This window comes from Anarrhichthys ocellatus, unplaced genomic scaffold (assembly GCF_004355925.1).
Source record: "Anarrhichthys ocellatus isolate YVR2014 unplaced genomic scaffold, GSC_Weel_1.0 scaffold78, whole genome shotgun sequence".
NCBI lineage: Eukaryota > Metazoa > Chordata > Actinopteri > Perciformes > Anarhichadidae > Anarrhichthys > Anarrhichthys ocellatus.
Window position 1 is genome coordinate 907,825 of NW_022280108.1, and position 11,902 is coordinate 919,726.

Sequence of the window (11,902 nt, forward strand, 5' to 3'; positions counted from 1 at the left end):
ACACACACACACACACACACACACACACACACACACACACACACACAAATTTATACACAAACACAGGATACAAGCTCTGATCACGGGGGTATTTACAGCCCAAGCAGCTCGCACTGACCAACCATTTTAGATGTGAAGTGTGTGTGTGTGTGTGTGTGTGTGTGGAGAGATAAAGAGATAACTTCACGGGGGTGAGCGTATAAGAGTGTGTGTGTGACGTATGAGCTATAGGAGCTTTTCCAGACCCTAAAGGCCCAGTAAGCTCCTCCAGCGTCTTCCACCTCTGCATCCTATTTTTGTATGTGGTTTTAGGTCAATGTTAAAAAGTAGGAGACACAAAATAGTCTAAAATAGTAATTTATTTCCTCACTTGTCTGTTCTCAACAGGACTAAACTGTAAACCCAATTCAGAGCTGGGCGGTGGGGCTGAAAGCTCGCCCAGCTGTGCAGAGTGTAGGTCGATCCAGGCTTTTGGCTCCTAGTCTCATTAACTTACCCGACCGGGCGATGCCGCTGTCCCTCTCGTCGTGAAGCCCTCGGCCTGGCATGTCCATGGGGTGACTGTGGCCTGGAGGAAGGGAGGAGGGAGAATGGAGAGAGAGAGAGAGGAAGTGAAGGGTTGGGTTGTGGGTAAAGGAAAATAGTTAAGAGAGAGGACAGATGGAGACAAAGAAACAGAGAAGAGAGATTCAAGGGGATGAAGTTAGATGAAGAGAAAGAAGGAAAGGAAGAACAAAGGGACACAAAAAACAACATGTGAGAAACACATAATGTACTCATGTACCAGGGATGCTGAGGATGCTCTTCTACCTCAAACAAATACAGAAGCTAATGCTTTTGGAGGCTTCACCTCCTCAGCATCCACGTGTGAGCTACAGAAAGAAAACCTAAAATCTCTCCTTAAAGAACAGCAACAGCCATTGTTTATAACCTGACCAGTGACTGCACCACCATATGTACTGGTTCACAAAGTACATACAGCTAGAATAAGCGCTATTGTTGGACTAATATCTACTGTTCTCATGCTGTTAGTGCGACAATCAACGCAAATAGAGCATAAAGCACTACTTTAGTAACAGGCCGTCATCTTCAGCAGCTGCTACAGCTTTGATGCTACTTTGTGCCACAGAGCAGGATGTTTGCTCGCTCCTAAGTGTCCTTCTCGTCAACACGTTGGCGTACAAACGGGACAAACTGTCAACACTTCTTCATGGCGGAGAGGTGTGAAAACTACAAAATGTAGCATTTCGATCTCTGGCTGAGATGATTAATGAGGAAGTCAACGTGAGCGTTTATTGCAAAGTATTCGGGTGTTTTCGAGGGGGGGGGGGGGGGGGGGGGGGTGGGTGCACTATGTGCTTCATGAGCATTCATGTTGCATAACTGCACGCCATGCCAACCTAGGGGTGCCCTGAACAGGATTGTGGGTAGTCTGCAGGGTGAGAGACAAGGAGGGAGGAAGAACCACTGAGTACTTCTGTCAAAAGGCCCTCTGATCAGCATGATGCAATGAATGATGGGAGTTTGAGTTTAATGTAGTTCGTTATTCTGTTGCTGCACTCAGTCAAAGTTGCTGGTTTAGATCCCGCTCAGACGGAGCTCGTTCTGCAGGCTGTAAAGAGAAGTTCTGTAAGTGTGAGAGACGTCTGAGGGTTCCCCACTGTGCCCTCCCCCCCATACTGTGTACAGCTTCATAGGAAGTAGTTTAAATACAGCAGAGAAAGTGGAACACTGAGTCACCATTTAATTTTCCTACTGCCAAGGTGCCCTTTAACAAGGAATTTCCCCACCAGCTGCTCAGATGGAGCGAGCTACGTGACACACGGCGGGTTGTGTAACTGTGAATTTTTACGGCATCATTAAGGAGGAAAACTTACAACAGCACAGCCCACGAAAATACTGAAGACCATCATAGTCGATGGTTAAAACGCACTTAAAGCCTAAAGCATCACAGTCAAGACAAGTTAGTGAAGTATGTGAGTGAGGAACACACAGAGTTACAGTGAGACAGCTAAAACTTAAACTACAGACACCGACACCAGAGAGAACCCATGCACACCCATTCTGTGCGTCACACACCTGCAGCACCGGGTCAGATAGTTACGGCAGATATTTTAGTTTGAGAAAACGTTGTGGATGACAATACTATTAGCATAAAGATGGAGCAGAAGGTGTTTGAAGCAGTAAATATAACCTCTGTGAGCGGCACTTTGTGTTCATTTTCACTTCTAATTGGTGCCACTTGGATTTGAATCAAAATGTTCTTAAAGAACAGTGTCTGCAGCTTCTATCTGACCCGGGGTATTTACAGACGTGCCGTGGTACTGCATGCTATGACTACTGCTACCCCTTCTAGTGGAGGAATCACCACACAGGCATGCAGCCGCCGAGAGTCACGGCCTGTACTAACACGACTACACACACACACACACACACACACACACACACACACACACACACACAACTGGCACACATCAGTCAGGGCCAGTTTTAAGCGCCAACCTGAAAAGAAAGATGCGCTCTTGATGAGGCGCAGAGGGCCCTGTTCAGAGAAGGCCCGTCGCGGGCTGCAGAGCTGAGAAAATCCTGCGCAGCACAAACAACGAGAAAAAAAAAAAGGAAGAAGGAGAAAAAGACAAAAAAACAACAACATGAACCGTGGTTAGTGAATGAGTAAGGAGGAGGAAAGATAGCTGCCTCCTGCTGCAGGACCATTGTGTAGTGAACGACTTCATTACAGGAGGTTTTTAGTCTGGAATGAAACAATGACCGTCATCACTCACAGAAAGCTACAGCTTATCAAACGAATATATTACGACAGACTTCTCTGAGGTCTTTTCTGTGAGGATGACAGAGAAAACGCACAAAAGGATAGAATTTGCCAACAGTTCATCTTCTTTAAAATATTCTTCCCATTCGGAGCTAGACTTAAGGAGTTTGGTTAATTTTTTGGGATACAGTAGATTAGTTTCACCACGAGTGACGAGGAGAGTCGCCACGAGATTCAGGGATAAGCTTATATATAAGTTTAATATGCAAATGTGCTGAGAAAGCTTCTGCTTGCGAGGCCAGTTCTGAACTTCCTCCAACTGCTCACGAGGTTTGTGAAAGGGGAGCTGAGGGAGAGCTGAGAGAGAGCTGAGAGAGAGCTGAGGGAGAGCTGAGAGAGAGCTGAGAGAGAGCTGAGAGAGAGCTGAGAGAGAGCTGAGAGAGAGCTGAGAGAGAGCTGAGAGAGAGCTGAGAGAGAGCTGGGGGAGAGCTGGGAGAGAGCTGAGAGAGAGCTGAGGGAGAGCTGAGAGAGAGCTGAGGGAGAGCTGAGGGAGAGCTGAGAGAGAGCTGAGAGAGAGCTGGGGGAGAGCTGAGGGAGAGCTGAGGGAGAGCTGAGAGAGAGCTGGGGGAGAGCTGAGGGAGAGCTGAGGGAGAGCTGAGGGAGAGCTGAGGGAGAGCTGAGGGAGAGCTGAGGGAGAGCTGAGGGAGAGCTGGGGGAGAGAAAATCTGCTGATTCCTCACAGTTCTACGAAAAAGCACTTTAACTGTGGAAACTCAACAACAAGATGAAAGTCAAGTCGCCCTTTGGTTTTAAGCTGTAAATACTAATTTCATACAGTCAGATATTTCTCCATTAGTTTGTTTGGAGGCAACATAAGAAACTAAAAAATTATTGACATTTCAGCCACTTTCTACTTAAAATTCACAAGTGGACTATCATTGGTGGCTAGAGAAGGATCTGGTGTGGCACTATGTGTTCCCATTGTTACCTATGTTCCCCAGGAGACTGTTGGGCCCCGTGTTTTGATCGGGCCTCAGGGTGTTGCCGTCCTGTCCAATGAACTCTAGGCTGTCCTGTAACCTGCACAACATCACAAATAGGAATCACAGTTAGGACACTTGTGGGGATGATTGTACAACCTGAAAACCCAATTAAACTGTACATTTACACTGTATGCATGTTTTGTTTTGACATGTATTCAAAGTTGACTGGTAGGGCACACGGTTTGTATGAGACTATTGAGAGAACAGTGTGTTCAGCTAGATGAAGAGAGACAGAGACAGTATCAGTGGTGGCCATAAACAGACAAGAATGTAGACAGATGGAGAGAGAGAGATGAGAAGATGCCGGCTAATGGAAGAAGCCATCATAGGAATCAGAGCGAGAAGTGTGTGCTGATAAGCGTGTGTGTGCGTGTGCTTACGTGTTGAGGCTGCCGTACACGCTGCCTCCCGTCCTGGCGGTGAAGACCTTACTCAGCATGAGCTGAGGTGGCGATCTGATACAACGACAGCACGGGGACAAAGATCATCAGCATGTGTGCATCACTGTGTATCGGTTCATGTGCAACCTTTGTGCGTCGGTCACACCCGACCTCGTTTGTCTCTTCTTCTACCAAAAAGAAAATCTAGTACTAAAAGCCAAGTATAATGTCAAAGCAAATGGGAGCCTTATTCTCGCTACCTGATCTGGTGGATTTTTAGCGTGGAACCTTTGTAGCTCATAGCCACGGAGCCAAACATCATTTCCCCCAACATCACCACATCGGACGAACACCTCGAACCCTGGAGAAGAGAGGAGGAGCCAAGAGTTTCTATGCTGCTACCATTAAAATGAACACAGTGAACCCAAGATGTTCTTCTTTAACTAAGGCACTCCTGTGCCTGATTATGCAGATGTGAACATGTGAGAACACGTATAAATAACTGCGAGGGAGTAAATGTTTAAATTGAGCATGCAAGTAGAAGGTAAGTGTTACCTGGAAGCGGATGCCCTGCTCCTTGGTCTCCTTGGTCTCTGAGGTGCAGGAGGAGGAGCTGTCCAGGGAGCTGCTGCTGCCTCCAGTCGGACGGAGCTGGCAGCATTTCCCGAACATCTTGGCCTGGCCCTCGGTGCTCTACGGGGATATAAATGAATAAAAATTAGGAGTATTACAGGACAAATACCATGAACACAAGCTCATTTAACTCTGCAGAAGGTTCAAATTACATTGTATTTAAATTGTATTTGAGCTTGATGATGAAGAAGCACCACTTTGTACTGCTTTGTTTGCAGCAATTAAGGATATAAAAACTTTATCAGCCTCTGAAAACATAAACAAAAGGTGGAGTAAAACGCACACTCGCCACCTGCATCGTTTCATCAGCTAAGTTGAGTTTTTCCTTTTCCTTTTAAATACAGAAACATAAATGAAGTTGAATTGTTCAGGTAGAAAACCACAGAAACCTAATCCAGAGGCACTTGTGTAAACAGCCAAACCAAAAGCAATGAGAGCTCAATGAGCCTGTGTCACGTGACCTTCTTCACTTGGCAGCCTATTGTCGAGGAATGCATTTGGGCGGAGAGGGAGTGCGTGTGTGTGTGTGTGTGTTTATTAGCTAGGCTGTGGTAATGGCTAACTTTAAACCGCTGTCGACGTAGGGGAGGAAGAGAAAAGGAGACAGAGAAACAGAATGCAATGAGGAGAGAAAGATGTTGGTTTTAGCCTCATTCTGCCCTTTTAAAGAACGTCAGTAAACTCTGTACACAACTTGTTGTCTGCATATTTTATCATTAATTACACACACACACCTCATGAACCCTCGCTGACTCTGTGTGAGAATGTATTTGTGTGTCCGCTGCAGCGACGTGTGTACACACAAGCCAGCAGCATGTGACAGCCAGTCATATGACTCTTTCGGGAACTCGTGAGCGAGCAGCAACTCTCTCTCTCTCTCTCTCTCTCTCTCTCTCTCTCTCTCTCTCTCTCCCTCTCTCCCTCTCTCTCTCTCTCCCCCTCTCCCCCCCCACATCTGGCACTGGTCCAATCCAAATGTAAAGCTTCAGTAAATCCTCGTGCATGAGTTGAGAAAGATGAGCAATCAATTTCTTTCTTTTTCATGACAGGGCGTCATGAGACAACAGCAGTGTGTGTGTGTGTGTGTTGGCGAGGTTATGGACATGATGAAGAGGCAGATGGACAAGCAGACAAGAGGCCATACTGAGGACTGACAGAGAAACATGGAGGTTTTAAAGGCATGATCGAGGGACACGGAGGTGTAGAGTGACGAGGTTAAGACACTGAAGACGGGTTGAGTATTGCAGGGAGAAAGACAAACTAAAGTAAATATAGAGGCCGAGGTAGAGAGAGATGTCCATGAAGTTGCATGAGAGGGTAGAAGTAAAAAAAGGCAGAAAGTAATTACAAAAGATCATGATAACCAGAATCATCTAGAGAAGCAGAGGACAGATACAGGACACTAAAGACAGACGGAATGAAGAGACAGCAGGTTTTAAGGAAGAGGAAAATGTAGAGCTAGAGCAGTGACAGACAGAGGCCGTCATGTGAGGATGAGAGAATGCTGCGCGCACACATGAGCTGTCAGCTGAGGCCATTTATCATCGGAGATAAGAGCTCCAGAACACGCACACGCACAGGCACAGGCACACGCACACAGTGTGTCACCGTGTGTTGGAGGAGGTGGAGTAAAGCTGGTTGTCAAGAAACATGATTGATTGCTATCGTTTGAACGCTGTTGTTGAACACACCCTGATAAAGACTGCTACGCTGTGTGTGTTTGACGTGTCAGAATGGTTAAGTTGTTGTCTGCCGTGTCATGGAAATACAATCACAAGCTTTTTCGTCATCCATCGAGTCAAAAAGAGACTTGAACCTTTCTACAGAGAATATAAAACTTTAGTTTTAACAAGCATTCATTCAGCTGTTTTTAGTTGTTTTGGTGAAACAGTTGAATTAAATCCTACAAAACCTATAGAAACACACAAAAAAATACTAATAGCAAAAGGAATTCTGTTTTTCATGACAGCCCTTTGAAATAATTAAACATCACACCTCTGTTCTCTGTGTCTGTGTGTGCGAGCTTCAAAAAGGTCAAAAGGTTTCTGCACATTAAAGAAGTAGCTGTTCAACAATGTGACATTTCTACAATAGATTATTCATTTTTCACATCTCAATTCATAGAAATTGGACCTGCATCAGCGGGCCCCTGACAGACCAAACCATGTCTGTTCATTACCATCTACAACACAAAGCATGGGCCTCCTATTGACAACACACACACACACACACACACACACACACACGACTCACGGTGATGGGGGTTTCCTCCGTGCCCTTCTTTTTGGCGTTGGAGTCGAAGAGGACATTCCTCCCGCGCCTCTCACAGTCCTGGTAGACGATCAGACGGATCTGACTGGGCTCCAGCTGGGGGATCGGCCAGCTAGACGGACAGAAGAACGGACGGAGAGAGGAGGGATGGGTCAAGAGAAAGGGAGGCAGCAAAGTGAGGTAGAAACAGACAGATAAGGGGGGGGGGGGAATAATGCAATTAGTACAAATAAAGTGAATTAAAGCCACAGAGTGAGGAAACATCTCAAAAGTGATGACTTTCCTTCTTTTTAACATTTACAGACATTACCATCAGGGAAAATGTCTGTTAATGAAAAAGTTCTACAAAGGTTCTGGTTATCCAACCGCAGTAATTCAAAGAGCCATACGATTGGCACATCGTAAAGGTAGACATGATGTACGAGCTTTAATATAAACCTGTTTAAGCCCTCATCCGTCCCAGTGGACATGACGGAGCCAACAGACTCCATGCCACAGCTGCCATTCATCCATCCATCTCATACCTAAACCAGGAGAGACACAAAGATCAAGCCAACACACACACACAACAATAATACAGATTCACCCAGATAACAAGCAGACACTCATCCAAGATAACAAAGACAATCAACACAGTACTTTGTCCTTATTAATCCAGAGAATATTCCAGTTACACATGTGACCGACACCCAGTACAACCAGTCTGCATCTCCACTACATGAGTCGAGTCATACTTGACTCAAGGCAATGACTCTTATTCTGCATGTTTATATTAAGTGAAGAGCCTAAATAGTTTCCCATCATCCCTCCTGACTTCTTTAACCAACAGATAAAGTGATTTAAAATGCAAATATCTGCCAAATTATATCATCGTCTCTATGCAGACGAATACACACTAAACATACCTAAATATATTTGATCAATCAGCTTCATGGGGTAAGATTTAAAGCTGTATTGGATATTTGGGGTATTCGATTTAGTAGTGGTACATTTATTCTCATCTCAGGTAATATTACAAAATGATGTCACTGCATATTTCCATCTCGCCGTGGGCTTTTTAGGGGGAAACCGTGGTCCCTGGGTGATTTAGTAGAGGCTGTAAAGATGACTAACAGATAGACGGTGGAGGATTTAGGTGTGACCTGATGGACACTGAGCTGGACCTAAATATAGACCTTATGTTTGAGAGCAGTGTTTATAGTAAATGGGTGGGTGTGTGGAGAGGAACAGTTAAGTCCATTTTCGCTTGCCAAACCAAACGGCATACCTTAGTGTCGGTGTACGGTTCTGTATATGTGAGGAAGTCTATGTGTACATAACTTATGCATGTGAGCTACTATTTACCAAACACTGGTCTCAAAGTATGGCCACTGCATTCTTCAGTCTTGCAGGAGAGTATATGGAGGGAGTCATGTGCTGCAGCATTAAGTTGTCAAACCAAAAGTAATTTGTCAGATGGGAGGCAATCACACAAGAGGGTTGGGCAACGTTGTTCAATGAGCTACTCAAGTCATTTCTGGACAAGAAACTTCTCCAGCATTCGATCCTGTAGCTCAACAATCGAGCTCGCTGCTCAACATATAAATATATATTTTAGTTCAGACGACTTTCAGACAGAAAGTTCAGAGAAATGTCAACATGAATTTCTGTTTAGGTTTCAACTAATGTGTTGCTGCATTGAAAAAGGTTTCCACTTGAATTCATTTTAAAGGTTTCTTTAACAAATGCTGATGTACAATTTGTTACTTAATTACAAATAACAATTCAGTAAATGAATATCTCTGTCTTTATATGTTACATTTGGTTTTACAAAGTTAACAAAGCAGTGTTTAAGATGTTTCCTTTGGTGTTGGATTGATTGATTAATCTGTATCGGGTGATTCCCAAAAGTCTAGTTTATAGCTAAAAAAAAAAAAACTTTGACGCTACCAACTAGGGATCGATGCATCCTTAGTTGGTAGCGTCAACACTTCCTGAGGTGGCTTTACAGTAGAGGGCTACCACTGCTATTACATTAAAACATAAAACACATGCAGGATATGTTCAACTGTTATTGGTAAGTGACATCAAAATAACTAATAAAAGAGGATTGCCTTGAAGCCAAGCTTTTACTCCTTTAAGACCACGACAGTGTTGACTCGTCATTGATCGAATCACTCAACATATATCATCTTATCAAGGTTTGCATTGTTGATTATTTTCTCGATTAATCAAGTAGTCGTTTGGTCCATAAAATGTCAGAAAATTGTGACGGTCAGTGTTTCCCAAAGCCCAAGATGACGTCCTCAGATGTCTTCTTTTGTTCACGACTTAAAGACATTCGGTTTTCTGTCATAGAGGAGTAAAGAAGCAGAAAATATTCACATTTACGAAGCTGGAATCAGAGAATTTTGACTCAAAACTGTCAGAATAGCTGGCGAATAATTTAGTAGTTGACAACTTATCAATTAAACTTCAACGCTCTGGCTTCATTGTTGTTCTTCTGCTCTTTTGTTTGGACCAACGGGTAATCGAAGTGAATGTTCGATGACTTTACAAAGTGTTTCTGAGTTAAACGGGAGACGTGATGCCTGCCTGGCCGACATAATGAGCTCAAACTGCATTGTTTGAGGCTGAGTCGATGTTCAGCTCATAGATTTGTGTGATCGTTTTAGTCACATGCCTCCTTGCAACTGGACTTTATGTTGGAGGGTTTTCATGCGTTTTCTGCTTCTTCAATTGAGGAAATAAATAAATCTCTGATGCCCTTTTTGCAGCAGTCATTAACTGGTCAGAAGTTACAGGATAGATTTCACTTTTCCAGCCAAAAATTTGGGGTGCAACAATTCCAAAAAATAAGATCCGTTGCAAATCAGCCCCAGAGGAGATCTGCATAATGTGACACCAACTTCACTGCTCCCTTTGTTTAAAACAGAAAACACAGAGCAAGACGGAATAAACACCGGACAGAAAGCTAGGAAGACGACAATAAAACAGACAAGAGCCCTTTTATGAGCAGCAGAGTCCTAAAGTAATGAAACAAAGAACAAAAGAGAAGAATGTTGAATGAGTAAATGCATTGAAAGCTGCTGGAGGGAGAATTGAGCTTAGATTAAAAAGCTCACACGGAAACAGAAAAACATCTGAGACGGACAGAAAAGCGAGAGCAGAGCGGGAAGTATCCATCAGAGAGCTTGTGACAGTCACAGCGCTGACAGAGGAGAGAGGGCAGTCATTCATAAAAGCAGCACATGACTTCATGACTGTTACATACTCGCACCGCTTTGACCTCCATTGTCTGAGCCACAAATGACTCAAAACAGCCTCTTGACAGATTCACGGCTGTTTGTTTCCTCGTACAACCTGTTGATCTTTGCTTGGCAACAGTTTTATTTAGGTTCCATTTCAGACAACGAGCAGGGCATTAGCTCGTCTGAAAATGATTCACCTTGGTCCCGAGACTAAATGTTATCCTATCTGAGATCACAGATATGCAAAACACAAACTCTCTGAACTACAACTCCACCCCAACACATTAATGCCAGATAGCTTTCTTTTTCTAATTTAGCTCAAAGAAACCACACTACAAACCCTTTAATCCTCATTATACAACACTGACCACAATCAATCTTTAAAACTACAGCTCCGCTACCTCAAACTGCAGAAACGTTGCCCAGCTGGGAACAGGTTGCCAACAACAACAACAACAACACAGACAGGCCTCCTTTGACCAACACCACCATGCCCACTGGGATGCACGCACGCCTGGTTAAATATTACCGACTCCTACCTGGGCATCATCGCAAGTCTGCCAGTCTTTCCCCCAGCCTTCTTCTTCCTCTCTCTCTCTCCTCTCAGCCAAAGCTGAGGGTCTAAGAATAGCGGTGAACTAAATCCACACAACAACATGAGACTGTCAGGTGATCACAGGACCTCTGTGTGTGTGGTTGAGTGCGTGTGTGAGAGTGAGTACCAGACCGCCGGCTGCCACAAAGCGCCTGCGATAAGAGAGTGACAGTGGGGTATTTGTTTGTGTCGTTTTCTTAATCCCACTCTTTTTTGTTCCCCTCTCCGCTTATTTCCATCGTACTTTCAATCGATATAAAAACCCACATATTGTACAATTCATCCTTTTAACAAGGAAGTGTGAGAAGAAAGAGTAACCGGACTGTTTTAAGTGAAAGCTTCCTTTATAATACATGGCTGGTGGTTAGTTTTCGTGAGAAGTGTCAGCTGACTGAAGAAGGAAACAGAGTTTTCACCGATCCGTCACAACATATCAATAGGTTATCATTTAAGTTACAATCATTTGGTGACTGCGAGTAAGTTTTAAACTGCATCGTTTGATTAGTACAGGAGCCTAGAGATGAATTATTCCATCATGACGTTAAAAATGTATAAAAAAAGGATCATTTCAGATGACAGTGTCATTTTAACACACATATTATGCAACCATAGACACTGATCTTTTATAGCAGTGCAAAAAAAGAATAATACAGAGTACACCTGAGAAGAAAGTATCCACTGTGATGCACTCATTCGGAATATGAATTGCGTACTATTGAGAGACACATTTCCTGGAGAAACGAGAAAAATTAAGTAATTGAACTACCTCTGCATGCACACTAATATGCTGCTGGGCGAGGTGTGTACTGATAAAAAGGTCACAGCAGAGCTATCAGGTTTCCTTCACCGCAGCGAGTCCAACGTCAGCCTACTTACTGACCTCAAAGAGCCCTCGCTCTCTCTGCACCGCCACTGGAACATCTGTGTGTGTGTGTGTGTGTGTGTGTGTGTGTGTGTGTGTGTGTGTGTGTGTGTGTGTG

The 11,902-nt window shown here is 44.1% G+C and overlaps 1 protein-coding gene across 3 annotated transcripts in view; it reads right to left on the reverse strand.

The window, feature by feature from the left end:
- Positions 1-11,902, reverse strand: part of fnip1 (folliculin interacting protein 1) — a 28,999-nt gene that overhangs the window by 12,762 nt on the left and 4,335 nt on the right. The window contains exons 1-8 of one of the 3 annotated variants that reach the window (XM_031874070.1): positions 10,867-11,875; positions 7,080-7,209; positions 4,749-4,886; positions 4,454-4,554; positions 4,194-4,268; positions 3,759-3,850; positions 2,503-2,586; positions 497-568 (exon numbers count right to left, since the gene is read on the reverse strand). In XM_031874070.1, the coding sequence (XP_031729930.1) occupies positions 497-568; positions 2,503-2,586; positions 3,759-3,850; positions 4,194-4,268; positions 4,454-4,554; positions 4,749-4,886; positions 7,080-7,209; positions 10,867-10,985 (811 nt within the window). In that variant the 5' untranslated portion in view covers positions 10,986-11,875. Of the gene's footprint in view, positions 1-496; positions 569-2,502; positions 2,587-3,758; positions 3,851-4,193; positions 4,269-4,453; positions 4,555-4,748; positions 4,887-7,079; positions 7,210-10,866; positions 11,876-11,902 lie in introns of those variants that run through there. The other 2 variants (XM_031874071.1, XM_031874073.1) reach the window with 2 other exon arrangements.